This window comes from Ochlerotatus camptorhynchus, unplaced genomic scaffold (assembly GCF_037179485.1).
Source record: "Ochlerotatus camptorhynchus isolate MF236.1 unplaced genomic scaffold, CSIRO-AGI_Acam_v1.1 ptg000194l, whole genome shotgun sequence".
Lineage (NCBI taxonomy): Eukaryota > Metazoa > Arthropoda > Insecta > Diptera > Culicidae > Ochlerotatus > Ochlerotatus camptorhynchus.
Window position 1 is genome coordinate 473,246 of NW_027040684.1, and position 27,354 is coordinate 500,599.

The following is a 27,354-nucleotide window of genomic DNA, read 5'->3' on the forward strand; positions in this document are numbered from 1 at the left end:
CGAACATTGAACAATTAAAAATAAGCTAATTCTTGTGCAGGTTAAAAACTCCGCATAAACATCTCTCATAAGAACCTAAAACCGTATTTACAATTGCTATAAATCTGCTACATAGGCTACGTCTATAAGTTGTCAAAATACGTCTTCTACCCGTCCACTTCGTACAGTCCTAAAACTGTTTGAGATATCTTTTTTTTATAATATAAAATACTACTGCAACCACTCGAAAACATCCCGGAACCACACGAACCGAAAAACACCCATTTTAAGCATAATACGAGGGTGGAATTGTTAAGTCACTTAGCACTGCCAGCTGATCTTCGGTAAACTTAAGCTGATGAACCTCCCAATTGTCGTGGTGCGTTCGCTTGAAGTCGCCCATCGTTTTCCGAATGGTTGCCTGGAAAGGTGGAATATCAATTACATCATATAGCATTGCTAACGATTGGATCCAGTCACTTACTGGAATTGGCTGCGGATCGTTCAAATGTGCTCCCAAATGTTCGAACACATTCGGAACGAATTCAGGCACTTCGTACGGATACGCAGAAATAAAGGCACATAGGCCAAGAACGCCGGAATGGCGAGCACGAACCGCATTCGCTTCTCTACAATAAATTTAAAAAAAAAAACGATTCCGATCAGTTACAATGTTATTAGGTCACATCAAATGCTTTCCCATACCCTTCGTTCTTGTTGACTTCATTGGAACAGCTGGGGGCAACCTTGAGTCGCTTCGCTTTAATCATTTTCGTTCGGCATTTTTGTTTAAACAATTCCAACAGCTCGTCGGTAGCCGTCAGGAAGGAGCAGTGAAGTAGTCCACAGAGTACCTCGGCCGCCTTCTCGCGAACCTCTACCACATTATCCTCCAGCAGACGCAGCACAATCTCCTGGGTTTTCATCTTCCACTTCTCGTTGCTTAAGATTATTGTCATATTGTAGAACACCAGCACCTGAAGCACGTCAATCACCGAGCGCCGAGCCGACCAGGAAGTCATCTTGGAGATCTCATCTATCTTGGTCAACGCAGCATCCATACAGGGGACCAATGTGAGTGCCTGGGAAATCATGGCCAACAGTGTGGTGCAGATTTCCGCCAACTCTTGATCCTGTTCGGAACGTTCCAAACGGCAAGCGATCGGAAGCAGTTCAAAGTATTCAATTTCATTACCATTGGAGCAGCGATTGATGGCGCACGTCAGCCACTGGGCCACTGTGAATGGGGGGAAAAATATAACAAATGAATAATTTCGTAGAAAAGCGTAAAACCACAAGAGTCAAAAAAAAACTCGAAGGCTGAATTTACAAGACACAGAATTGTTACTGCCCATAAAAGCATAACAGTCACTTATTTGCTTGATTTCCTATTCTAATTGGACTGTTATGCGTTTATTGGTAGTGTATGAAAAGGCTGAAATATAAAGTAATAGTGGGTTAAAATAGCATAAACTCCCACATTGGTCTTTTTTTTTATAGTCACTTAATCACTTTAACCATTGGCGTAACGATTGATTATAATGTCGAAAATGCTGAAACTAAATAAAGGTTAGCGATCCATATAAGGTGTGTGCTGCGACGGAGTAGTAATTGAAGGAAATGAGGTTCTGATGTGAAGTATAGGTAATTCTAAAATAGGTAAATCAATTAATCATTAGCTGCTAACAGTTACTAATAAATGGGTACGATAAATCACTCATCAATGAGTATTGCCACTCCCACTGAAAAATGGGCAAAACCTTAATCATAAATGGATATTCGATTCCTACCGTGTATTTAAAGTAAAGTTAGGATCTTATCAAGCAAGCACACACCTTTTACGATTCTTATCCTACTTACGGTTTCCTGCACATACGACTTTTCCTAGATACAAGCTTCGTCCAGTATACATTGGCTGTCTCCAACCGGCATGATCCTTTCTGTCTGCTTCCTCTTGCCGGTGCAAGTTGAATTCTTCTTTTCTTGTTCGAATTTTCTGCTATTAAACTTCTGGTCGTGTTCCCATTTGTCCTCAGGCAGTTAATATTAGTACATTATAGGAAGAAAGAAAGAAATAGAACAAGTTAAGTGTGAGCCGCATGCATTGGTTACTTATTTTGGTCATGGTGTTGTCTTCCCTATTTATTTGCCTCTATTCGCTCTCATATCGCAACGTTTAACTCACCCCCTTCCCTCACACTATTATGGTCGGAAAAGAGAACCCATATTTAGTAATCTATCGCGAACTGCGATGCAGAAGATATTAATAGCAAACTAATCTGGAACTGGTCTAAGACATATGACCCAGTGAGTATTGACACCTAACACTGTTGTGAATAAGCACGGACGCGAGATTTACTAGAGTATTAAATGCAAAACGCAAATTCAAAATAAACTTGACAAGACATCGTCAATCCCCTTATTCTTGGGCAGGGTCTGACGATGTGAATCTGATTTTTGATCAGTGAACGGGCCCCAAATGGTACATTTTCTCACTATGAACCTGTCATTTCCAGCCTATCTGAACTATTTAATAAATGGAAACCATAACATGGCCCGGATAAAAATAAACCATTGCTTTTTTTGTATAACCCATTCGTATACTGTAGACTCTATAAGATACAATACGATATATTGTATTTGAATGACAAGACAAAATTTTTCCGTACTGTAACTACCATACATAAACAACATGTTCTCATGTAACAACACAATGAATTGTTTTTCTTATGTTTCAACCACTTTCAACCTTTCAACAAACGGAACTATAGATTAACAACCAATTTTGTCATTCATTTGCTTTCCATGTCTTTCTATCGGGAACCTTACGAAGAGACCTTGAGCATTCTTGAAAAGAGCGTGTGGATGTCATAATGTTATCTACTTTCCCAATGTAGCGTTTTATACAATATTCATTACTACTGAATTCGAACCACAGTCCACATAATTGTTTGCAAACCCCAAGAAAAACTGCATGCATGTAATCAACTAGACAGTTGTTGGTTAGACCTGTTCATTTTAAACGAAATGTTCGGAATGTAACGGGTCAATCGTGATTACTGTTTGTCATGTTAATTTGAACTTCTGTGCAAATTTTCAGGAAAATCGGTGATGATTTAGAGGTGCTTCAAGTTTATTTTATGTTTTTAAGGTAATTTACGGCTTATAATATTTGTATCTCGAGACTGAAAGAACGAAAACTGCTGTAACAACTTTCGTAGCAAAGTTTATTGTGTTATCTATCAATTTTGTTTGACTTAGTTTCATGCTCGAAGATATCTCAAAAAGTGAAGAATTTTAAAGTATTTGTTTGACAAATTTTCCACCCATATGATATAAACATTGCTTTTCATTGAAGACCGATGACTGTTTCATTGATATATGATTTTTTCATAAATATGAATCCTCAGTAGACGTGTTTTATTATCAAAGGCAAGTATCACTCGAGCCATAACAGCAATTTATAAAATAACGAACATTTTGAATGGCTCGAGTGACACTTGCCTTTGATAAAAAAACACGTCTACTGAGAATTCATATTTATGAAAAAATCATATATCAATGAAACAGTCATCGGTCGTCATTGAAAAGCAATGCAAAACAATGAGGACATCGAATTAAATCGGAAATCTGAAAAAGGCAGCAAGATACGGCACGCAATGTTATTCAAGATGTCGATCAGGATGCCAATGCTACAGCAAGAGATTGAGCCAACTGATTTGAAGTTACCTTGGCTAGAGATATGTAGAAATCGTATTTTGGAAACCACATATGTACGAATTGCTTTACATCAATTTGGCAGATTTTTTGTGACGATGCTTTGTTTTACTAACATCAACTAAATGTTTTAAATTTTTATTGAATTGTTCCTAAACATATGTTCCAACATATGTTTTACGTTCTTGATTTATTTTTCTTTTTAATTTCTTAAGCAACACCTTTTAACGATATAAAATAAAACAATATTCATCGCAGAACAGATTTTGTTATTCTATTAAAATTAAACAGCCTAAATGTAATAAGCAACATATTGTACCGTCGTTGTATTGTAAAACAATACAAAATTGAATAATGAAACTATTATCATACAATTCAATCAATTGTTGAATCAGTGATTTAGTCACTATTCATAACAGTATGATTAATATTAATTTTATCGTTTTGTTACCGTAAATTGACAATTAAACCTTAAGTAACTTTGATGTTATGTTCAGTCCTAACAACTATATATTTACTATTCATCTTATTGTTTTGGAGAAAAAATACTATGAGATTAAATAAATTTTTGAACTGTTACGATACTTAACAACCCGTACATTCCATTGTAAAAGCTCCGTTTACCATACATTCAAAAGTTTCACACAATACATTTCAACATATTTTTATTGTTATAATTACAATAGCTTTTATTGTAATCATACTGTTCCAAATAGTACCGTTACAATAAATTGTATTGTTTTTCTATAATATTTTTTATTCGGGGGGTTACGCTTCCCCTAAGCGGGCCCTCCGCATCCTATCTCTGTCTTATCTCAAATGCCAATGGTTTGAATGTATCAATATATACATTGGAAATGACGTTCAATCAAATAAACCCATACCCCACTCACTTGGCCAGGCTTCAGAATCGTCCAGTGGGCAGTGCGCTCTACACTCCAAGTTCCCTTTCTTTCAAATTCACCCCAAATTTGATATTTTACCCCTTTGAGTGTTGATTAATCACAATGAAACATTGTGACAGAGCACGGACTTGAGGTTACTAGAGTATTAAATAATCTAGGTCCTATTTAGGATTATATCTGAAAAATCCAAATTTGGCCAACGCCCACCACGCAACATAAACATTTTTATCTGTGCAGAATAATATCAATGTTTACAATTTTCTACAGAATCTGAGGAAATTATAGTCGCTATATTCATAGTCTGGCGGATAGAATCTAGGGAACCAATTGAGCTGTCAAATAGCGGAACCAATCGAGCAAATCACGACCAACAACAGAAAAGAGCACATCAGGTATTGCGAACAAAACTTCGGAAACCGTTTTCTCGTGATTCAAGACTCGCCTACGCAAACTAACACTATCTTTGAGTTGGGGAAAGATTCCCCTATCCGATGACGCCGGTAATTTGTGTTCGATTGTCGAGGAAAGAATAATCATCGTTTTGTTTATAAAAGTTGATAGGACTTTTTCATTTGTTGGTATACAATATATTGAAATGGTTCCGCTTTTTGATAGATCTTGAGATGTGTGCTCTTGAAATTACGAGGTGTGATGGAAAAACGGACTCTACGAGGAAACACCTTAATGAGGTTTGAGCAAGTAAATAAAAGCTTATGACAACACATTTTCAGAAGAAACCGATGTGATTCTTGAACAGGCTACGTTTTTACAAGTTTACCGTTTTGTTGTACCACTCTTGGCAATACAGTCGAAATTCGCTGGTTGGGCTTTTAATACTTAGGCTGCTTTTTAGTTGGACCTCCACTGGTTGGGTTGGGATTAGTAAAATTTTCTGTTTTCAATATTTTGTAATTTCAGCCCTGTGTGCAGCATTTGTTAAACTTTTGAATTTAATCGAATGCATCATAATGAAGACTGGCAGCTTTGCCAGAATCTATGCGACATATACAGTAGAGCTGCGCTTGAGTGAAGGTGGAAGCACCGCATAGAAAAATGAGCAAATATACAAACCTTTCTTCTGAGGTTGGAATCTTTGCTATCAAATTCCAGGGTGGCCAGTGAATTTTCATTTTGAAAATCCCGGTTTTTTCCCGGTTTTCCCGGTTCAAATCTTAAAAATTCCCGGTTGTTAATATGCAACAAAAAAAAACAAAATTTACTGATAGGATAAAAAAATGTGATTTAAGAAGATTTCCAAGATTCTGGAGCTTTGAAATTTGTGTAGAGTCTGAAACTAAAACTTTTCTTCAAAATTTGAGATTAATAACATGCTTCGCGATGCAAGATTTGGAGAAACAATAATTAAAATGTGAAATTTTGAATTTTTTTCAAGATCACAGATTTATAAAAAAAAAAAACATCATGCTTATGAGTCGTGGAGTCATAATTGTCACGCTCTGAGATTTGGAAGCATTTTAAGGGTAATAACAAATTACATAGCAATCTGTAGAATCTGGCGGACAAACCCTGGAATTTTTAGTAAAATTTAAAAGAATTCAAAGTGTTGATTAAAAACAAATATTGAGAAGGATTCCCACACAGTTTTCGAAGGAGAAGAGCAGATTTCCAGAATTATTCTTACATGAAATCCATAGAAATTGTTAGATGATTTAGAGGATTTCTTTGGAGAAGAATGCATGTTCTAAATTAAACTGTTAGGTAATTTTAGTAGATTTAAAAAAGAATTGTGAAAATAAAAATAAACATTGCAGAAAATTCCTACGTGGTTCTGATGAGATTTGTATGGGCATCGTGAGGAACATGACAGATGAATTTTAAGAAGAATTCCAAGAGAATTATGATCGGAATTCAACAAGAAACAGAGTTCTTAAAATGTTTCAACCCTAGTGCGAATGATTCATCACATAACCCAAACAATATTGATTCCAACAAATTTGCTGATAATTAGAAAGAAATTCTTTAGAATACTCCAAGGGGTTTATAAATTAATTTTCGAAAGATTTCTTTTGTTTTGAATAGAGTTAAAAGAAATGTTTGAAAAGATTTTTAAAGGAATCAAAGTCTCCGGATAGACGGGAACGGGAATTATATGTAAGATTCCAATAAATTCTTAGAAGGGGTTGAAAGAAAATTCCTAAAAGAATTCAACGGTAATTATTACGCGGAGTGTTTTCTGGTTTATTTCAGAACAATTTCAAGATAATTCAGAGCAGAATTCCAAGTTAATTCTGGAATTCATCATGAGAATTTTGAACAACGAAAAATTAAAACCCCGGAAAAGAATAATTCAGTTTCGGTTTTTACAAATATTTGTTTCCAAACTCCAGCATCTTCAATATTTTCTTTAGAGGACCATGCACTTTACATCTGAAATTGAAACGACAAAAATCAATTTGCAATATTGCTGAGTGATTAAATTCTAAAAACAATAAGCCGGTATACTGAAGAAAATTATGCAACAAATAAAGCAAGACATTCATTTGCTAAAGGATGGTTTATTCTGAAATTCTGATGTAAAAATTTGTTCCTATGATATGGTTAATTTATTTTCCCGGTTCTCTTGCAGAATTCACGGGTTTTTCCCGGTTTTTCCGGTTACTTTCCAAATTCCCGGATATTTCCCGGTATTCCCGGATTTCCCGGTTTGCTGGCCACCCTGAAATTCGTTCGGAGCATTCAATGAAAACGTGTGCCGCGAAAGGATTATTCCAACGCGTGCCCGTTGTTTTTTTTAACTGACTAACTCATAGAGTGAATCACTTTTACTCAGTTGTGAGTCACTGTTACTCATTCGTATGGAGAAATGTCTAAAAGCGTAGGTCACTCAGCGCATGAGTAACCTACGCTTTTAGAAATGTCTCCACACGAATGACTAAAAGTGACTAACTCTCTGAGTAAGATCCGGTTTCAGTGTTTACTTTTACGCAATTGTGCCTGTCTCATGGCGATCATATGGGAAAACGGGAGAGTTGCCAGTCTTCTTGATATGTTGTCTTCGATTTAACATAAAGCACTAAGATACCTCACCTGTCTTGAACAATCTCACCGCCACTTCGTACTCGCTCTCTTCTTTTCTGGAACTCTCGCTTGGATCACCTTCCAACTCCATCTTATCGCCCACCACCGCTGCAGTGGGGCAGTCTTCCTTCAACAAGACAGCAATCTTCGGCGTCACGTAACCGATCATATCGCGTATCGTCGGCGACAACTCCAGCCCTCGGTGACCCTCGAATCGCAAATCTGCCTCGAAGATGTTGATCAATGTACTACCCAAACGTTCACGCACATTCTGGAACGAATGATTCAGGTACGGCCGTAGATATTCGAGCAAACGCTTAGCCACACTGGTCATTCGCCAGACGTGCTGGTTGAATGCCCCTTGCAAGCAGTACAGACGATTGCAGTCTATGAAACTGGTCGTCTCCTGGAGAGGATCCTCTAGGAGGGCCTCGTGCAGCCAATATTGCTTCGAGGGATCCATATACTCGGCAGCGGTAGCAAAGCACGTTCCCCAGTACACGTCGGTATCGACGGTAACGTTGTTCAACGCAAGCCGAATCAACGGTACTAGATCTTCGTATATTTTGGCCGTCTTATCGTACGGCCAATGTTTGATCCCTCTTATGATGCCAGCCATGATTTCCGCAGCACAGCGATGGCTACTTTCGGATGCTTTATCCTCAATCAGCGGACGAAGATGTTTGATAAATTTATCCAAAAACAGATCCCCGAAGGCATTCGTCAACGCCTTGATCAGGCAAAATCGATTCCGATTAAATTTGTCACGGCCCTTCTTCTCCTCCAAGGACCAAAATTTGATAAGTTTATCTACGTTTTCTTGCTGATTGAAGAAGGTAAAAATGATTCTTTCACATTCGTTCATCTCGTCGACCGTACGATCTAGCTGTGGCTGGTCTTGGCTAGGCGCATAAACAGAAAAATTGCTACTCCAACCAAAGTATCCATCCGTTTTGTATATATAACGAGGTTGGTCCCAATCTTCCTGATTTTTTGGCGCTTTCTCTACGTCGTACTGCAACCAAAGGTTATCTTCCCGATAGCCCGGCAAAACGCTGGAACCGTTCGCCGGAGCCTTATCCGGAATACCGGCAATTTCATACGGATTCACAGAAATCTTCACGTGTTCCCGCTTCTGTTGCCGCAGAACGTGATTCAGTAGACAATTTGCCATCTTGCGCTCGTCCAGTGAATCGTGAATCAAATTGTGAACTGCAAATTGTGCCACCGTGGCTGGATACTTGGTCACAGGGTGTACGAGGTTGTACAACATCGATGATGCCAGATAGTGATACCTCCAGTGGAGCTTGTCATTCTCAACCGTGGCCAGTATTTGTGCGATCAATTCGTAGTAAATTTCGAGATTTCGATTGCTTTTGACTAATCTTGCTTGTCGACCAGCCTCAAGATCTAGCTTGTCCTCACGGGTTCTTAATGCCAAACCGTACTCCACACATGAATCCGGAACAACCAGTTCGATGTTCGTCGTCGGGAACTCGTTGTTGATTACATCCGTTACGGCATCCAGCAGTTTCACCACCGACGGTTTCTCCGAAAGTTTCGACTGGAGCAAGGTTATCCATATTCGCTGGATAAATTCCCAATCATGTTTGATGACCAGTCGGGACCGCCGATTCGATACCAAGATATAGAGAATGCCTATTACGAAGAAAGAAAAAAATAGAAAAATGACTTACGAATGATGTTTTTTGAAAAAAGCACATTTTTCTTACCTTTAAACTGTTCGTGCTTTTCGTTGGAATCCATTTGCAGGTATTCGACGATCTTATCCGAAAGGAATTTGTAGCTAAACGAGAATGTGGAAAGCATTGTGAAGAGCTTACTTTGAGCCGAGGCACGCACGCTGCTGTAGTGAGATGTGGACAGTTCCAACAAGTTCATCATCACTTCCAAATGGGAAGCAGTGAACAGTGGTTGATCGACCTCATCCCGGCAGTCATGTTGCATTATCACCCTGGTAGCGACCACCGCACGAACGTCCCGCTTGTAGCGCGTGAGTTTGTACGTTTGGAATTTTTTGGTATTGTTGAAGTTTTTGACCTGGTTATCAAACGCACTGTTGGAGTGCTTTCGAATGAAGATTTTTTCGTACAACATTAGGATGGCTTTTAAGGATTTGATGTCGTCTTCAGACTTGAGCAATATCTGCCGCTGCAGTGCAGTGATGGATTTTATTATTGCTTTCCTAACGTTTCCCCCATTCGGCATTTTAATGACCAGTTCGTCGAAGCCCCTCGTAACACTCCACTTCATTTCCGATCTATCCAGACAGGATTCGAACATCTTCAGCGGCTCCTCATCGTCCCAATTGGGTAGGAAATTTGAACACCTAATTAGCGATTGAATTATTGTCACATCTCGGTTTATATCGTCCCGACTGAGCTCTATTTCGCCGGCGCAGTACTTTTGAAAATTGCTTAAGATTGGCACCAAGTAGCGGTGCATTATCTTCTCCGAAACTTTAAGCGATTCCTCTCCTGGGAAACACCAATCGATCTTCCCATCTGGAGGCATCTTTTCACCCCAACTTCTTATCGGCAAAAACTCCGATAGCGGCTTTTCGAAGCTCTCGGGACTATTCTTCACGTCCAAAGTCTGCATGGTGGATAGGTTGCTCATCAAATTAGCAATCATCGTAAAACCGTACTTGTTCGCCTGCTTGCATTTGAATTTAAGTATTTGATCTAGAATGGGTAGAGTTTGGTCAACATATTTAACTATTTCTCCCGGATCACCACGCATCATGTTGGTCAGTAGCAGCAAGTAGTACAACATTTCATCGCTCATCTTCTCCACTTCCGCTATGTCGTCATGATCCTCCATGTATCGCTCTATCGTCTGCAGTACATAAGGCATCAACGAGCGAAGTACTTCCTTGCCATGAATTCTAGCAAACACCCGCACCAAACACCCAACCAGCTGTCCGGCCACCTTCGGCTCCAACAAGCGCGTTTTAACAAAGTCGATCAGCTTCCTGGACGATGAGTTCAAAATGTCCTTCGAACATTGTCCCAAAATACCGTGCGTACATGCCTGCACAAGTGCTTCGGAAATCGATTCCATCTTGGAACGCATCGAATCCGCATCAGATTGCTCCATCCGGACATTATCCACCGAACTGCTTTCAATCAGCAAAAATATCCGATCCATGTACTGTAGCACAAAGTCCTCGAAATCGGCCGTTTGCTCACACAGCAATCGCTCATCGTCAGTAAGGTCATGATAGAGACCCGCCTTCGAGCAGTCCGTAATCGGTATCAGGAACGATATTGACGTCAGAAAATGGAATGTTATGGATGTCTTTTTGAAATCATTCGGATCAATTCCTGGAAGAGTGGCAAAGAAGATCGGTATCACATGATTCCGTCCATCGGTGTAACCATTGTGACCGGAAACCAGTGCCCTCGATACGCTAACCAAACTCTGCAGTGCGGCAGTCATTTTATGCGGTTCTGTCAGTGAATCTAAGCTGGCATAAACCCGATCAATGATCGACGGAATGATAAGCTCCGGTCGCAAATCGGCCAAGTGTTGGAAGATCTTCCCCACATCCTGAGGATTTATCCTGGAATACATCGCCTGAAAAGCCACCGGCTTCATGCATTCTACGAACGCAGTTATACAATCTTCCGTCAGCTTGTGACTCTCCGGAATAGGCCTCCTGTAGGGATGCTTCCGGTATCTCTCCAAAATCAACCGATCGAAGAAGTACTTTGGTAACTGGATCAGGATCTCCCCCAGCATCGAAACCCACTTGCCCATGTTGGCCGGATGCAAGTATGATTCAATGGTCGCCATAAACTTGTTCAGATACTGCTGCGCGGAACTCTTTGGACCCAGTACCGACACAATCCAAATGACGATCGACTGCGATGCCAGTCCCTGCAGCTTGGAACTCTTCGTACTCTTGTAACTCACCGGGAAGTCAATCGCCCGCAGGATCCGGGCAAACATCGTCGGAATGTACGGTTCCCAGTCGATGTAACCGATGTTTTTGAACCCGACCGTCGCGTAGATGGTCATCATGTCGATACTCCACGGTGGATTGTGGTACGCATCCCAGATGGTCATAAACTTACCGAACCACAGATCGTAGTCATGCTCACAGCTCAAGAATATGTGCAGCATACCGAACGTGTCGAAACTTTTACCCGTATCCAACGGTTGCAGCTTAGGCAGCAGCTCATCGAGAATTTCCTGCGTCGCCGACCGGGAAAAGTAGCTGTCGTAAGGAAATTATGGATGATATTTTATCGAGATGTGCAACCAACGAGAAAAACGGATACTTACGGAGCACAGTACTGGATCACAAACTGCAGATTGGTCTCAAGGGATCTGAAACAATAGGAAAACAAGTTGAGAGAAGAACAGTCACTACAAGCCCAATGGCCAATTAATCTCGTCCCATCCGACAGCAAGAAAGTCTCTAAAGGGAAAGATTATCGAGAGAGAGAGAGAGATTTTTCCGTATCATCAATGTATCATGGTATCATATACTGCCTATAATTCTATAACAGTCCCATATGGAAAAAAAGTAGACAATGAGAAAATGGCACTCGAAGTTACCAAGTGCGATTCCCAGGTAAATATTTGAAAAATCATAGTAAATTTATTATTTTTTTTTTTCAAGTTAAAATCAGTTGCATTGAAGCTTGCATGTTATGTTAAATCAGCGAAAAATATGGCAACTCCAAAACCAGAACTGTAACTTCACCTCTGGACGATTGAATTTAAGGATGGGACTGACATGCGATTGCTTTGCTTGATGAGACAAACTGATTGATGTTGTTTTAACATTTTTCATTATCAAAGTCCGTAGAATTGATAGAGGATAGCGTTATCTCAAAATTGACGATAATCCATATGGGACTGATATGCGATGTATCTGTCTCGTTGGCCTAATCCCAGCTTGCACGCCTATCATACCGGCTTCAATCACCCCAGTTATCCGTAAACCATGAGTAATGCCCAAATTCTTCCAAGTGATAAATGAACCAAACCATGTTATAGCAGTGGATAGGTATGATGACGAGAACCACTACTGATGTATTCCCCCACAATCACCAGTTAAGTACGCTTTCCGAATCACCACAACAAACATGCCACTATGGACATTTGAACTCACGGCAGATCATCACTTCCAGCATTGTAGTTTGCCAGAAACGAAGAAACATCGTAGCCCATTTCACTAGCCGCATTGAGCAACTTCGCCAACGGTGATGCGTTTGCTGATTTGTTATGGTTTGAATTCCATCTGAGAGGGATTGCAGCGGGGGATATCAGATAATAGTCAGCGAAAGGGAATAGGACATTAAGGATACTCACGCGAAGTAACGGTACAGGTCACCTTTGCTGCAGTTTTTGTTCAGGATCAGGTTGCACAGCTTGTAGAGGAGTCGCCAATCAATCTGGATATCGTCCGGGCTGAGCCATTCAGGTTTCCTAAAAAAAAAACAATGTTTCGAGTGAAACTTCGCTGCCTATTGAACTGCTACAGAAGCTTCTTACCTCAACAGACTGGTAATTGCATAGCAAAACTTGTTGACCTTATCCGGCTCCAAGTTTGGAATGCTAATCAACTCCAGGAGCAGCTTCACAAACTTGATATGGTCCTCCTTGGAGAATTTCATCCCATACAACTTGATGTACCTGTAAGGAAGTAGATAATCAAAACAAAACACATCAAAAACAAGCAACTCTACGCCGCAGCGCTCAGCCTGTTCGGCGGCGAGCACTGACACTAAACTTTGACAGATCACCGTGACGAGCAAGAAAAACAAGTAGAAAATAGACGAAGAAACCCCAAGTTGCGAGTGTCACAAAAGGTCTCGAGACGAATTACATCAGGAACGAAAATGTGAGTATAAATTTACATTATTTTCAAGTGCAAACAGTTTCACTTACTTCATCAACCGCGAAACGTAGATCGAAACTCCGGGCGTAATTTCCCGCATAGCAGCCGCCTTGCCAAGGTTATTTTTGATATTCTCCAGCATGGCTTGCGATTCATCGTCCAGTCTTTCCGCGTACGGAAGGAATTTGTTGCAGAACAATTCCTTCTGCGGACGGAAACCCAACTTTTCAATACGCTCATTTCGCTTACTCCGACTCAACTCCAAGCTGTCACTGCTTTCTTCGTCCATATCTTCCGCCGCGTTCTTTTTTCCTCAACCGTAAGCGTACCAGCACTATGGGTACACCTAGTCCCAACCACAAACTAGCTACTATTGCAGTCTTCTGAGAAAATATCCCCACTACACAACCGACAAGTCACTTCAGAAAAAGTCGTGTCGCCACCACAATATATTCAACTTCCTAACCCCACAAATTGCCCCCACTAGATGCTTCTAAATAAGAGTCACCAGCCCCGATGTGGAGCACCAAAACACAATGAAATTTCTCAGCACATTCGTCTGCTGTGGCAATTTTTCGTGGTCGGTTATTCAGTCAAATATCGCTAAATTACACTAACTTCCACTCGGTTCTTCAACGGTGCACTATTGTCCTACTTCTGCTGTACCGGAATGTTACACTATATACTTTGAAATACGGAATAAAACTGATTAATTTTCATACAAATTTACTGCTGCAGCACAAACTGGTAGTCATCGTAATGAAAAGTCATTACGTCCGACATTTTAGCAGTGTTGGCAGTAGCGAGTGGAAAAGTCGGAAAAGTATCCCATCAGAGCCCGTGGGGCAGCCCTGCAATAAGCTTTACACTGTCAATGGATTTTGAGATTTTTAAAATTTTTTTTTCCTGCAGGACTTCCTGTATAGAGCAAAAATCAATGAGCTCACTGAAAAGAGCGAGGAAAAGAGAACCATACACTAATAGAATTCCACACATTTTTATTGGCGAATTTCCATGTAAAATTCCACATGATTTTCATGTGACCACACATAAACAGAATCCACCTAGAAGCACACATGAAATTTATGAGTCAAATGAATAGTATGTGTGGTTACCCTAATAAATTTGTTATGGTTATTTTGCTTAACGACGTGTTTGGGGTATCATCCAAACCATTTGTGGAAAAGTTCGACTATTTGGGTTATTGTTCGTTTATGGTATTTGTTTATTAGGGTACACATGGCTTTTATGTGTGCACATATTAAGTATGAGTCCGACACATAGATATTATTTGTTGATCATTGCAAAAATTCATGTGTGGGACACATAAAAACAATCTTTGAAATTTTTATCAGTGAGTTAGGAATACTATTTCGCAAAAAATAATTATTTTCAATATAACCACGTTTATGACCGTTAAATCTACTACGATTTCAGTATATTTTATTTGTGTTTATTAATTATTTGATAAGGCTCAATCGAGGGCTCAACTGAATTAACTTTACAGAGCCGAGGATTCTTGTTCACAATACAATACATCTTAAAACTATAGTCAAAAGGTACAACACAATAAACATTTCAGTGTCAACATTTCAAAGGGGCGTAATTGCTTTTGTAAACAATGACTTTAGCCGTAAATTTCTCGCGAATGATATCTTATCTCTCCAAAATTACAATGCTAGCTGGTAGAGGAAACATTCTTCTACCTGGTGGTGTTATTATTTTTCATGAGTGAGCTTTTATTTGCAAGAAATCTATGACTAAAGCCATTGTTTACACAGAAAAAAAAGTTGTTGAATATTACATCCAAACTGCTGCAACCAGGTCAATCCATCGGATGTGTAATATAACGTTGTACGATGTACATCGATTTTGCGAACAAAACTACATGCATTGATGTAATATTGTATCTGCTTTTTGCTATTACATCATTATTTCATACATCAGCTTGAATTACATTGATCGATATTACATTTTTTTTTTGCTGTGTACAAATACAATTACGCCCCTTTGAAATGTTGGCACTGATTTTATCTTTCGCTATCCAATAAGCCTCTTCCACCAGAATGGGAGCCGCTTCCAGTGGTTTCATTGTATGGCAGATTCGCCAACGGGGGTCAGAGCGCTTCCCTCGGCGCTTCCATTGCAGCAATGGACGCAAAACGTGGTCAGCACCGAGGGGGACGACTCTATCTACGATGCAAAAAAGATTGTATTTTGCTGTGGCTAGCTGCGCGCACGCTGAGTAGATAGAAAGAAGATTGATGACGATTCTGAAGATTTCCTGCAAAAAGATGATGAGCGGTGCAAGTAGATGCGACAAATGAAAGAAGATTTTTCGAAGATTGATTCGCTTGTGTGAGATTTGTTGAGCATCTAAACTTGAGATTTAGATGTGTCGCCCCCCTCGGTCAGCACTCACACATTCATCATGAAACGGTTGCTTTCCAAAGTCGATGACGCATCGACTGAAAGAACTGCTGATGAAGAACAATGAGAAGGACCACACAATTGGGTTCTTTAAGGGTATTGAGGTAAATGCATATTTGTAATCTGCATTAAAAATGGAACCCAAACCCAAAATTTCATCAATTTTGGTACATTGGAACTATTTTATATAAGTACGATTACATTAGCTAAAATCACCTTATTAGCGCCTCTCGGTGTCACTTTGTATGGGAGCGAGCTGTCAGTTTGTTAGTTTAGTGTCAAACAGTGAAGTTATTATTTTGCTTTAAATCTTGATTTAAAAATCAAGATGAATGTAGGGGAATTTACGTATTCTCGGCAACCTAAGCAGCGACCTTCTTTCTATAGCCTTTTTCTCTAAGGAACGCGCACATATGCAGTATTGGTTTGTTTACAATCTTTTGCTGCCAGCTGCTCTAACAATTTCAGTCGAAAGAATTGTCAAAAACTGTTTTGAAACGCTTTTACAAAGCTCCAATCTTCTCTAGTGAGAGCGAGTATTGTCGACAACCAGTTTTTCTTCGGCAGCCGTTCCATTTGAACTGCATGTAAATCTGCTGTTCTATTATCGGCAACTCAAAATCAGCTACAATTTGTAGTGCGTGTGTTGCATTCCAAGAAAACCTTGCTAGATTGCTTTTTCTCAGTGGTAAAAATATAGTCAAAGTGAAGCTGAAAGCATAAAGAATCGTTTGCATGCATTCAGCGAAGTGTTTTCGTAAGAAAATCCAGTGAAAATAGTGTTTCAATTTGTGTTGCCGAAAATAGTCTGTCATGCCGAAGCCGTCATTTCCCCTATGTGGGTTCAAAAAAAATATCGATGTGCTCAGAAAACGAAGCTCTTTCGGATGATGTATAAAAAACAATGCATTTTTCAAAATTAAAGAACCCAATTGTTGCTGCCGAGTAAACAGACGATTGCGTGACACACATTGAGAGTGGTTTTGCTTCTGTCGTCAGCCGAGTGAACACTGGATTTCAGTATAGTTGAATATGAATGTTAACAAATTTACTATGATTCTGGCAAAACTACTATACTTGCTCAAAATGCATAGTAATGTTGATAGAAATAAAAGTAAAATGAAATGAAATTGTTTTCTGCAAAAATCTATGGTGAGGTTATTTCTCGATGAACATTTCAAATGGTCCCATCTGCTTTGATCGATTCTCTTCATCGACTTTCTCTTTCGTCAATAACTCAGCTGCAAAACCTTTCCCTGTTGTGTTTGACGTTTTGGACCCTAGATAAGACCTCCTTTATCAAACTATGTGGTAGAATTAGCGTGAAATCTGTTTGCATAGCAGTGGTTATGAAAAGAGAAAGTCGATGAAGAGAATCGATCAAAGCAGATAGGACCATTTGAAATGTTCATCGAGATTTAATTTAAACCAGCAATATACACTGAAAAAAGTTTTCACTTAGTTTCTATTAGGAACGCACATAGTATTTTTTCCAAAAACAAAAACAATGATTTTTACCTGAATATCACATAGCATTAGAAATTCTATATGAGAAATCATATAGATTTCATTGGACACATAACGTTCATGTGATTTAGTGGTGCAATTTCCAATTATTGGATCAGATGAAATTTATGTGAAATTCACATGGATATTTTCCACTGGTTATGTGATTTATTTTATGAGTGTAGTATTTTTCTCCAATGGACTTTGTTTCTGTGCTGGATTACCGAGGTGAAGCAATCGGTTAAGTTGTATGAGTGAAACCCCTGCAATTATTGCAATTATTGACGTCACTAATTGCGTTTACGTTAATTTTTGGTTTACTAATACAACCTTGAATACAACAACATTGAGCAAAAACAAGTTGTTAAATATTACCCCGAAACTGCTGCACCCAGGCCACTCCAACAGTTAATATTCCCAGTTTGGCATCTGAATTTCCATTTTATTTTTCCCAGTTTTCTCGGTTATTAGATTCCTAGAGAGAATCTCAAATTTAAATTATTTTTTTAGGAATTTAGAGCCGTCGCCGGTGGTGTAGTGGTAACCGTGACTACTCTCTCACCCCAATGGGTCTGGGTTCAATCCCAGCCTAGGACAGTGGGATTTTTCTGAGGCATAAAAATCTCTGGTTACGTCTTCCTTCAGAGAAGTAAAGCCGTTGGTCCCGGCCCATGTGTGTTTGAATGGGTGCGATCTAAGAAAAGAGTAGGGGGCGAAAACGAACCACTTTTCTGTCAAACGCGAGCCAGCTCGTGATTGGGCGATTTGAAGTGCGTAATATAGAGATAGAGATAGATATGAAAGAGTAAGAAGCCAGTTGTCTCCACTTAGGGTGCGATATTGTTGCAAAACGACCTCTGCAGGGACAAAAGCATTGGTCGTACCGGCTAGAGCATGAATGACTACCACAACAAAACATACGATAACATAGTGCAAGCTTTATTTCCCTCCCATGTTACACCTAACTCCTGAGCTCCTGTTCTTCAGAATCGCCTAGCTAGTTCTTTTTTCTTCTTCTTCAATGCTTCATCTCTTCACTGGTGTACTCACTGCTACCGGAACATCCGCACATCCTCTCGTTCACCGCTCATCACCGTCGATCTTCGGACTGTGCCGACGTGGAGGCACCGTGCATGCTCCACCGCGACCGGCTTTGAGGGTCTGATGACGGTTGGCGTCCACCTCAAAGCGATCGGGTTCAGATCGTCACCCGCTTACTGGCGATGTAGGTCCGCTTTCAGTTCGCACACCTTGCACGACAACGTATCGGCACGTACGGTTCCTTTGACGGTGCAGCGCCGACCAGGGGGCGACTCAATTTCGGACCGAGTTCACTCAGCGTTGCCGCTGTACCCTGAGCTGGTCAAACTATTATGTCGCTGATTCTTTCGTCGATTCGAGCTGGAAAACAAAAAGCCTTCGCATTGAAGGCTTTTATCTTTTGTCTTCCGAGGCTGGCCGTATCCAGCCGCCGTGGCCCACTCGATCGACTGTATGTAGGAGCAGATGCGCTTTTAGTATCGAATCACGACTTTTCTTCTCCGTCCGACTTGTGGCCGCAGTGAATATCGAGTCCCGAATCCAGCAGTGGTTCACGTGTCCCAAGTAGCCTCACGTGTCTGATGTGCCCGATGAATCCCGCAGACTGATGTACAAGATGGCGTCCGAGGTCACAGCGTGAGCGCTCGTCGTTTCTCGGCGGTTCTGGTCGATGCCGATGTTGTTGCCACCAGCTGCCTACTTCCCCAAGGCAATCGTGTCGGAATCGAACGTCGCTTCAACCTGCCGACAATGGACTGTCACTGTTACTGCGCGCACCCGTCAAAAGAATCCACTCGCGACGACGGCAAATATGGGCAGTGACTGCAAATGACTTTTCGTGCCGTACTCGGCGCTCACAGTCTCCACAAACTGTCTCGATGGCCTCTTCGAAATGCCGCAGTTGCTTTTGGAGCTATTGCGATCGAATCGCGAAAGTTTTCGCGATTTTCACTACCGCGTCGGCGATGGCCGCCCGAATCAGACCACGCTTTTGCACTTTCTGCATATACTACGCAGGTGTGGAAGCTGCCTTCCTGCACATTCGATTGCCGTTAATGGACTAAAGGGCTTTACTATGGATGTGTTTCACAATTTGCGCAAATTCAAGTGTGAAACACATGACTGAATGACTTGACTGTCTCTTTGATAAAGTAACCGTACCTCGAGCCGTACCTTAACTAAGATGATGGTGACGTGCAATTTTTTTTTAAAGTGTATTTAAAAAGAATCACGAACGAGGTCAAGAATAATCGTAAAAAGCTTGGACCTAGGCTTGGACCTTTGCTTCGTAACTGTATAGGGTAAAGCGCTACTTCGTCGTAATCGTCCATTTCCGTTCTATCGAGCAGAAAACATCAGTATAATCAATGATTTGACCGTGCACAAATCAGTAATACGTTTGTACTGATGCTTTAGTTCACAAGCTACAACACAAAACCTATTAGAGCGTATTAGGTAAATATTTACACTCATTGTTTTCAAAACAAGAGAAGCGCTCCTAGCAAACTCGCTTTTTCTACCTTCATCCGTAGGACGAAGAAAATCCAATGGCGTTTAAATGCGTTTGGACGGAATTGAAACTCGTAGGACGAATTTGGAATCAAGAAGCAGTGTTAGCTTTTTAACAATATCTCAACAATGTGATAATAAAGAATATCAATGGTATTTATGGAAAGGGGAATAAATTTAGAAGTCATCTTTGATAGAAACACTTCATTTATTGTTAAACCCCGTTCAAGAAAGCGTGTGTTGCGCTTAGTAAGACGGAAATTAGATCAAAACCCCTAATTATTATTTATCATTATTTCCCATAAACGTTAACGGATATTCGTTCATTATGGTTACCACCTCGATCTTATGGAAGGTGTTTTCCACCATGTGGAGCACAATGATCGAATATCCGTTAACCCCTCTAGTTAAAGTATGGACGACTGTCACCGCAAAACTGAAAAAAGCTGTTCCAATCGAGCAAAGCGGTGCATTTTGATGGTTCGATTGGAACAACTTTTGACAGACGTCCATACTTTTACCACACTTTTACTGTAAAGCTTTAATCCATAGACCTCCCTCTATAGAGATTAAACTTTGCTTCGGGAAGCAGGTTTTGAAAATAGGTACTGTTTAAATTTAGATACGTAAGAATTTGACTACAGACTACAACAGGTTGGATAAAAAACGATTTTTTTTACAGAACCGCTGAACAATTTTATAATGCTTCGGCGAATCCTCTTGCACGCGCTGAAGACCGTCGGGCCACCAAGCAGAACGAACCAACTTACCCGTCATATTGCAGTCTCATCACACGTTACGAACAACTCTTTCACCAAAGATTTGCAGCAATCGTCTAATAGTTTGATCCAAATCCAAACCGAGTCCTACTTGAACATGCTGAAGAATGCAAACGACGCCAAGGAAGTGTTGGAATTCATGCCCACTTTAGACAAACGCAAAATCGACCGACAGGCGGTCACCCTGGCTGCACTGAAAGCTCTTTTCGAACTGCATAAGCTAGGCAAGACCAGCGTCCAAAGGCAAGACGTCCTGAACCACCCACGCTTTGCCGAACTCTGCAAAGTTTTGAAATACGAAGCACGCTCCTTTGTGATGAACGACATCACGGAGAGCTTGAAGATACTAACCTACTTTGGGGTGAGGTCGAATAGCGAGATTATGACGGTGTTCCTACAGCTGCTTCGCCATCAGATCAACGATGTCACGTTGGATCACATTGTATTTCTGGATTTTATACTGAAAAAGATGGACAGAAGTCCATTGGTCGAAGCGCTACAGTTGGCGCTTCCGATGTTGCTGCAGATTCAAATCTCCTACAAGATGGACCACGAGAATGTTCAACAGTTGGTGGATCTCATTGGGTTCGTAGCGCAACACCGGGTATCTGATCGATGCATTATGAATGTCGTCAGTGCACTTACAATGCACGGCACAAGCATGAGCGGATCGCAAGCTGCTGATGTTCTAAAGGCTCTAACGGACTTTAATACATTAGAGCAGCCTCATTTGAAATTGTTGGAAAATGTTTACCAAACGTTGATTGAGAAGATCGATGATACCAATTTCAAAACCATCGATTTCGTGATGAAAAAGATTGTCGAAAAGAACCTTGACAAGTATCCGATGTTCTACAATGATGCCTATTTCAAACGCTGTGCCCAATTTGTGGTGGATTATGACATGGGAATAATGAATGCGCTCTACTTCCAGAAGAAGTTGAACAAGATTGCTTACCTGCATGTCCCATTGCTGGACTACATAGGGTCTCAAGCGGAGAATCTATCGATTGTTCCTAACTCGGGCATCATAGCCACTGTAGCAGCATTCTCGAATGCCGACTACCGACCACACAACTGGGAACCGATCAAAACGGAAATAGCTCGACATTCATCCATAACAAACCCATCGATTCCGTGGATTCGCTACAACTTGGAGCTGTTATCGTTGGGCATCTTCAACAAGTCAATGCTTGAACAGTATTTGGATGCTGCCGCATTGGACAGAAGCATGAATCGTAACACGATAGTCGATTATCTGCAATTGTTGGAACTCTCACAAACGCTTCAGCTGCTCTTCCCGGAATACGATGGACCTCTGCCGGATAAGCGTTACATCGAAAAGGGCACCGTACTGCTGCTGCAGAACAATGAACTTCCTTTGCACAAACCTCTAGAGTTTGTTTTCGGTGGCGAAGGAAGCGTTCTATCGCAGGTGACGTCCAACTATGGGCATGTGTTGGACCACGTGTTGGTGTTCGATCGAGAAGGGCGTGTGGTGAAGCAGCAAATCCAGGGTAATGACGAGCAGGATTCGGCGCGGATAGAGGACATTACCAGCAACGGTAACCGGGTGTAAGTAAAAAAAAAAGACATGTTATCAGTAGAACACATAGGTATATTAAAATTGGTTTTTACAACAGCATCGTCGTCCTATGCCTGCCGAAGAGCTACTACGCAGTGAACATCAACCGACTGCGCGGTCGCTTTGCCATGCACATCAGGACGATTGAAGCGCTGGGAGTTTCTGTTGTGCCCATTCCGTATCAAATGTGGTCTAATCTACCGGAAGCTGAGCGGTTACCATTCCTGGAGCGGGAGTTGCGAGCGAAGGTGGTGAAGACCTAAAGCGATGGCCGTTCGGAATGGTTTAATAAACGGTTATGAAAGTACATTTTGCATGATTTTCTTTATTTCGATCTCAATAGTCGATACAGAAGAGAAAGCACCACGTCTATGAAGCTATCAATTTGGGAGAAAATGTTTACAAGATTCAATGCTTTTTTATGGTTTTGCACGCGGTATATTTTGCGCGGATCGAAAAAGTAGATTTTGAGGCTACTGAGAGAAATTTCAACATTTATTCAAACTATTTTTTCTGAATTGAAAATGTAGCGCATCGCAAGTGATTTTTGATTCAGTTTCCACCGCGAAGACGAAGGACCAAGTGAAGGGTAGACTCCTTCTGGATATTGTAGTCGGAAAGGGTACGACCATCCTCGAGCTGTTTACCAGCGAAGATCAAACGCTGTTGATCTGGAGGAATGCCTTCCTTGTCCTGGATCTTTGCCTTGACGTTCTCGATGGTGTCCGATGGCTCGACCTCCAGAGTAATGGTCTTGCCCGTAAGGGTCTTCACGAAGATCTGCATACCGCCTCGCAGACGAAGGACCAGATGAAGGGTGGATTCCTTCTGGATGTTGTAGTCGGACAAAGTACGACCATCCTCGAGCTGCTTTCCAGCGAAGATCAAACGCTGCTGATCTGGAGGAATACCTTCTTTGTCCTGGATCTTGGCCTTGACGTTCTCGATGGTGTCCGATGGCTCGACCTCCAGAGTGATGGTCTTACCGGTCAAGGTCTTCACGAAGATCTGCATACCACCACGCAGACGAAGGACCAGATGAAGGGTGGATTCCTTCTGGATGTTGTAGTCGGACAAAGTACGACCATCCTCGAGCTGCTTACCAGCAAAGATCAGACGCTGTTGATCTGGCGGGATGCCTTCCTTGTCCTGAATCTTGGCCTTGACGTTCTCGATGGTGTCCGATGGCTCGACCTCCAGAGTGATGGTCTTACCGGTCAAGGTCTTCACGAAGATCTGCATACCACCACGCAGACGAAGGACCAGATGAAGGGTGGATTCCTTCTGGATGTTGTAGTCGGACAAAGTACGACCATCCTCGAGCTGCTTACCAGCAAAGATCAAACGCTGCTGATCTGGAGGAATACCTTCCTTGTCCTGGATTTTGGCCTTGACGTTCTCGATGGTGTCCGATGGCTCGACCTCCAGAGTGATGGTCTTACCGGTCAAGGTCTTCACGAAGATCTGCATACCACCACGCAGACGAAGGACCAGATGAAGGGTGGATTCCTTCTGGATGTTGTAGTCGGACAAAGTACGACCATCCTCGAGCTGCTTACCAGCAAAGATCAGACGCTGTTGATCTGGGGGGATGCCTTCCTTGTCCTGAATCTTGGCCTTGACGTTTTCGATGGTGTCCGAAGGCTCGACCTCCAGAGTGATGGTCTTACCGGTCAAGGTCTTCACGAAGATCTGCATACCGCCTCGCAGACGAAGGACCAGATGAAGGGTGGATTCCTTCTGGATGTTGTAGTCGGACAAAGTACGACCATCCTCGAGCTGTTTTCCAGCGAAGATCAAACGCTGCTGATCTGGAGGAATACCTTCCTTGTCCTGGATTTTGGCCTTGACGTTCTCGATGGTGTCCGATGGCTCGACCTCCAGAGTGATGGTCTTACCGGTCAAGGTCTTCACGAAGATCTGCATACCGCCTCGCAGACGAAGGACCAGATGAAGGGTGGATTCCTTCTGGATGTTGTAGTCGGACAAAGTACGACCATCCTCGAGCTGCTTACCAGCAAAGATCAGACGCTGTTGATCTGGCGGGATGCCTTCCTTGTCCTGAATCTTGGCCTTGACGTTCTCGATGGTGTCCGATGGCTCGACCTCAAGAGTAATTGTCTTGCCCGTGAGGGTCTTCACGAAGATCTGCATACCGCCTCGCAGACGAAGGACCAGATGAAGGGTGGATTCCTTCTGGATGTTGTAGTCGGACAAAGTACGACCATCCTCGAGCTGCTTACCAGCAAAGATCAGACGCTGTTGATCTGGCGGGATGCCTTCCTTGTCCTGAATCTTGGCCTTGACGTTTTCGATGGTGTCCGAAGGCTCGACCTCCAGAGTGATGGTCTTACCGGTCAAGGTCTTCACGAAGATCTGCATACCGCCTCGCAGACGAAGGACCAGATGAAGGGTGGATTCCTTCTGGATGTTGTAGTCGGACAAAGTACGACCATCCTCGAGCTGCTTACCAGCAAAGATCAGACGCTGTTGATCTGGCGGGATGCCTTCCTTGTCCTGAATCTTGGCCTTGACGTTTTCGATGGTGTCCGAAGGCTCGACCTCCAGAGTGATGGTCTTACCGGTCAAGGTCTTCACGAAGATCTGCATACCGCCTCGCAGACGAAGGACCAGATGAAGGGTGGATTCCTTCTGGATGTTGTAGTCGGACAAAGTACGACCATCCTCGAGCTGCTTACCAGCAAAGATCAGACGCTGTTGATCTGGCGGGATGCCTTCCTTGTCCTGAATCTTGGCCTTGACGTTTTCGATGGTGTCCGAAGGCTCGACCTCAAGAGTGATGGTCTTTCCCGTGAGAGTCTTCACGAAGATCTGCATGCCGCCTCGCAGACGAAGGACCAGATGAAGGGTGGATTCCTTCTGGATGTTGTAGTCGGACAAAGTACGACCATCCTCGAGCTGCTTTCCAGCGAAGATCAAACGCTGCTGATCTGGAGGAATACCTTCCTTGTCTTGGATCTTGGCCTTCACATTCTCGATGGTATCCGAAGGTTCGACCTCCAGAGTGATGGTCTTACCGGTCAAGGTCTTGACGAAGATCTGCATTCTGTAACGAAAAAAACCGAGTTGTTACTTTCTTGCTGCCGCGAAATGTAAAGGGTTGTTACGAGAAATTTGAAATTAAGTTCGGATCATACCCACGCCAACCTTGTATCTAGTAATTCGTTTCTGGATTTAAGCTTTTAGTGGCACTTGCCTTTGGACCAATTTTATATGCATACTTGATCTTCCCCAGAATTTCCTAAATTAAATATATTTTCTATATATCTTATATATTTTATTTAGTTTTGTTTACAAAAGCTTATGCCATTTTCTAATGTTACGCTAGATTTCTTGAATTTTGTTCAGGATCTCTGATCATATCGAAAGTACACATAACTTTTATGAACTTCCCTAAAGCTGAAAAAAAAATTCCAAGGCATTAGCAAGATTAAGATTCCCTAAACATGTCTAAAGAAACCTAAGCTTCACTGTAGTTCAGTTTAGAGAACTTCTGTGGGTATTACTGCAGGTGGTGGACGCGTAACTTTCCCATGTGCCGATCGTTTGACAACGGTGCATTTATGCTTCAACCGTAAATTTGTCGGTCGTCAGTACTGAATTTATTAAAAGCTCTCATTGTTGTAAGGATGGAGCTTGATGGAATCTCCCAGTGGTCCATTTTCAGAACGTTTCTACACACTTAAGTTTTTATTGCAGAGATCTGGGCAAGAACATTTAGAGACAAAAGGACCAGGTACAGAAATTATTGATGTTTTTTTTATGTGTTCCACAAATGAATTTTTGCAATGGATCAACAAATGATATCTATGTGTCGGACACATACTTAATATGTGTACGCATAAAAGCCATGTGTAACCACACATACTATTAATTTGACTCATAAATTTCATGTGTGCTTCTGGGTGGATTCTGTTTATGTGTGGTCACATGAAAATCATGTGAAATTTCAAATGGAAATTCGTCAATAAAAATGTGTGGAATTTTATTAGTGTAGGTTTATAACATGTTATAACGCGCAGTCCGGTCAGCGTTTTCAAAATCCGCATAATCGTAACAACCCTGCAGTTGTTACTCAAATGAATCATACGACTGTGATTCACTCTACACTACCTAACAAGATTTTTCTCGTCGACGAACTGACACCGAATTAACTTTCGTCGAACAAAAGATTAACAAAAGGGAAACCCCACCCACCTCACAAGAAACGAAGTGGATGTCGATCACCCCCAGCCCTTTTCCCACTAACATAAAAAAAAACAAAAACAAGTATTGTTGAAGTGAATCAGCTGATGGATTTCACTGAACGGTGAAGGTTACCAACCAGGGCAAGCAAAGAAAAAATTGGCTCAATGACAACCGAATGATTTAATATCTATTTTCGGAAATGGCTTACCAAACGAAAGGAAGCCAACTTCCTTTCCATTAATTGGAATTATTGACAATTTCCTTGACCTGCAAACACACAAAATGAAAAGTGGTTCAAGTTGCAGCTAGATTTAGAGTTTTTGTAATGGATATTCAGCCATCTTGAACTAGATTTGAAATCGTTGCTTGGTAAGTTTTCGTTCGCTTCGCTGAACAAAGGAGTTTTCCATAAGTCCGCCATCTTGGATATTTTTACGGATAGTGGAAAATTCTGGAAAAAGCAGACCTTTTCCAGTGGAAAATTTAACTTTTCGACCATTACCACCACCGATAAAGATATTTGAGCTGAATCTACTGAAAAATTACACTCAATCCCAATAGGAACCGAATAGATCCGTTAAAAAGAGAATTTTTCAGTCAGCGTTTCATCTTCAAAAACTCCAATAGGTACCATGAATGCCGAACATTTACCTCAAAAACTGTTTTCTTCACGCAGGAAATCTTCTGTCGGTAGCACACGGAATAAAATTCACCTTTACTTTTTTTATAATCGCAGCTTGGAATAAAATTACGCACTTTCTGGAGAGTTCCGAAAACTCA

The 27,354-nt window shown here is 41.5% G+C and overlaps 3 protein-coding genes across 3 annotated transcripts; 1 reads left to right on the plus strand and 2 right to left on the minus strand.

The window, feature by feature from the left end:
- LOC135702623 (proteasome activator complex subunit 4-like) lies at nucleotides 1-14,293 on the minus strand. The gene is made up of 9 exons (XM_065223661.1): nucleotides 13,566-14,293; nucleotides 13,170-13,310; nucleotides 12,987-13,103; nucleotides 11,952-11,996; nucleotides 9,374-11,883; nucleotides 7,650-9,299; nucleotides 685-1,216; nucleotides 464-608; nucleotides 1-400 (listed from the first exon to the last, which is right to left on the minus strand). Exons 1-9 carry the CDS (start codon nucleotides 13,802-13,804, stop codon nucleotides 266-268), a joined length of 5,514 nt encoding a protein of 1,837 aa, XP_065079733.1. The 5' UTR covers nucleotides 13,805-14,293; the 3' UTR covers nucleotides 1-265.
- Nucleotides 13,455-22,986, plus strand: LOC135702625 (uncharacterized). Its single transcript, XM_065223663.1, has 3 exons — nucleotides 13,455-13,518; nucleotides 20,684-22,355; nucleotides 22,424-22,986. The coding sequence occupies exons 2-3, from the start codon at nucleotides 20,704-20,706 to the stop codon at nucleotides 22,626-22,628; spliced, it is 1,857 nt and encodes a 618-aa protein (XP_065079735.1). The 5' UTR covers nucleotides 13,455-13,518; nucleotides 20,684-20,703; the 3' UTR covers nucleotides 22,629-22,986.
- LOC135702624 (polyubiquitin-C) lies at nucleotides 22,910-27,354 on the minus strand. Its single transcript, XM_065223662.1, has 2 exons — nucleotides 27,226-27,354; nucleotides 22,910-25,432 (listed from the first exon to the last, which is right to left on the minus strand). Exon 2 carries the CDS (start codon nucleotides 25,429-25,431, stop codon nucleotides 22,918-22,920), a length of 2,514 nt encoding a protein of 837 aa, XP_065079734.1. The 5' UTR covers nucleotide 25,432; nucleotides 27,226-27,354; the 3' UTR covers nucleotides 22,910-22,917.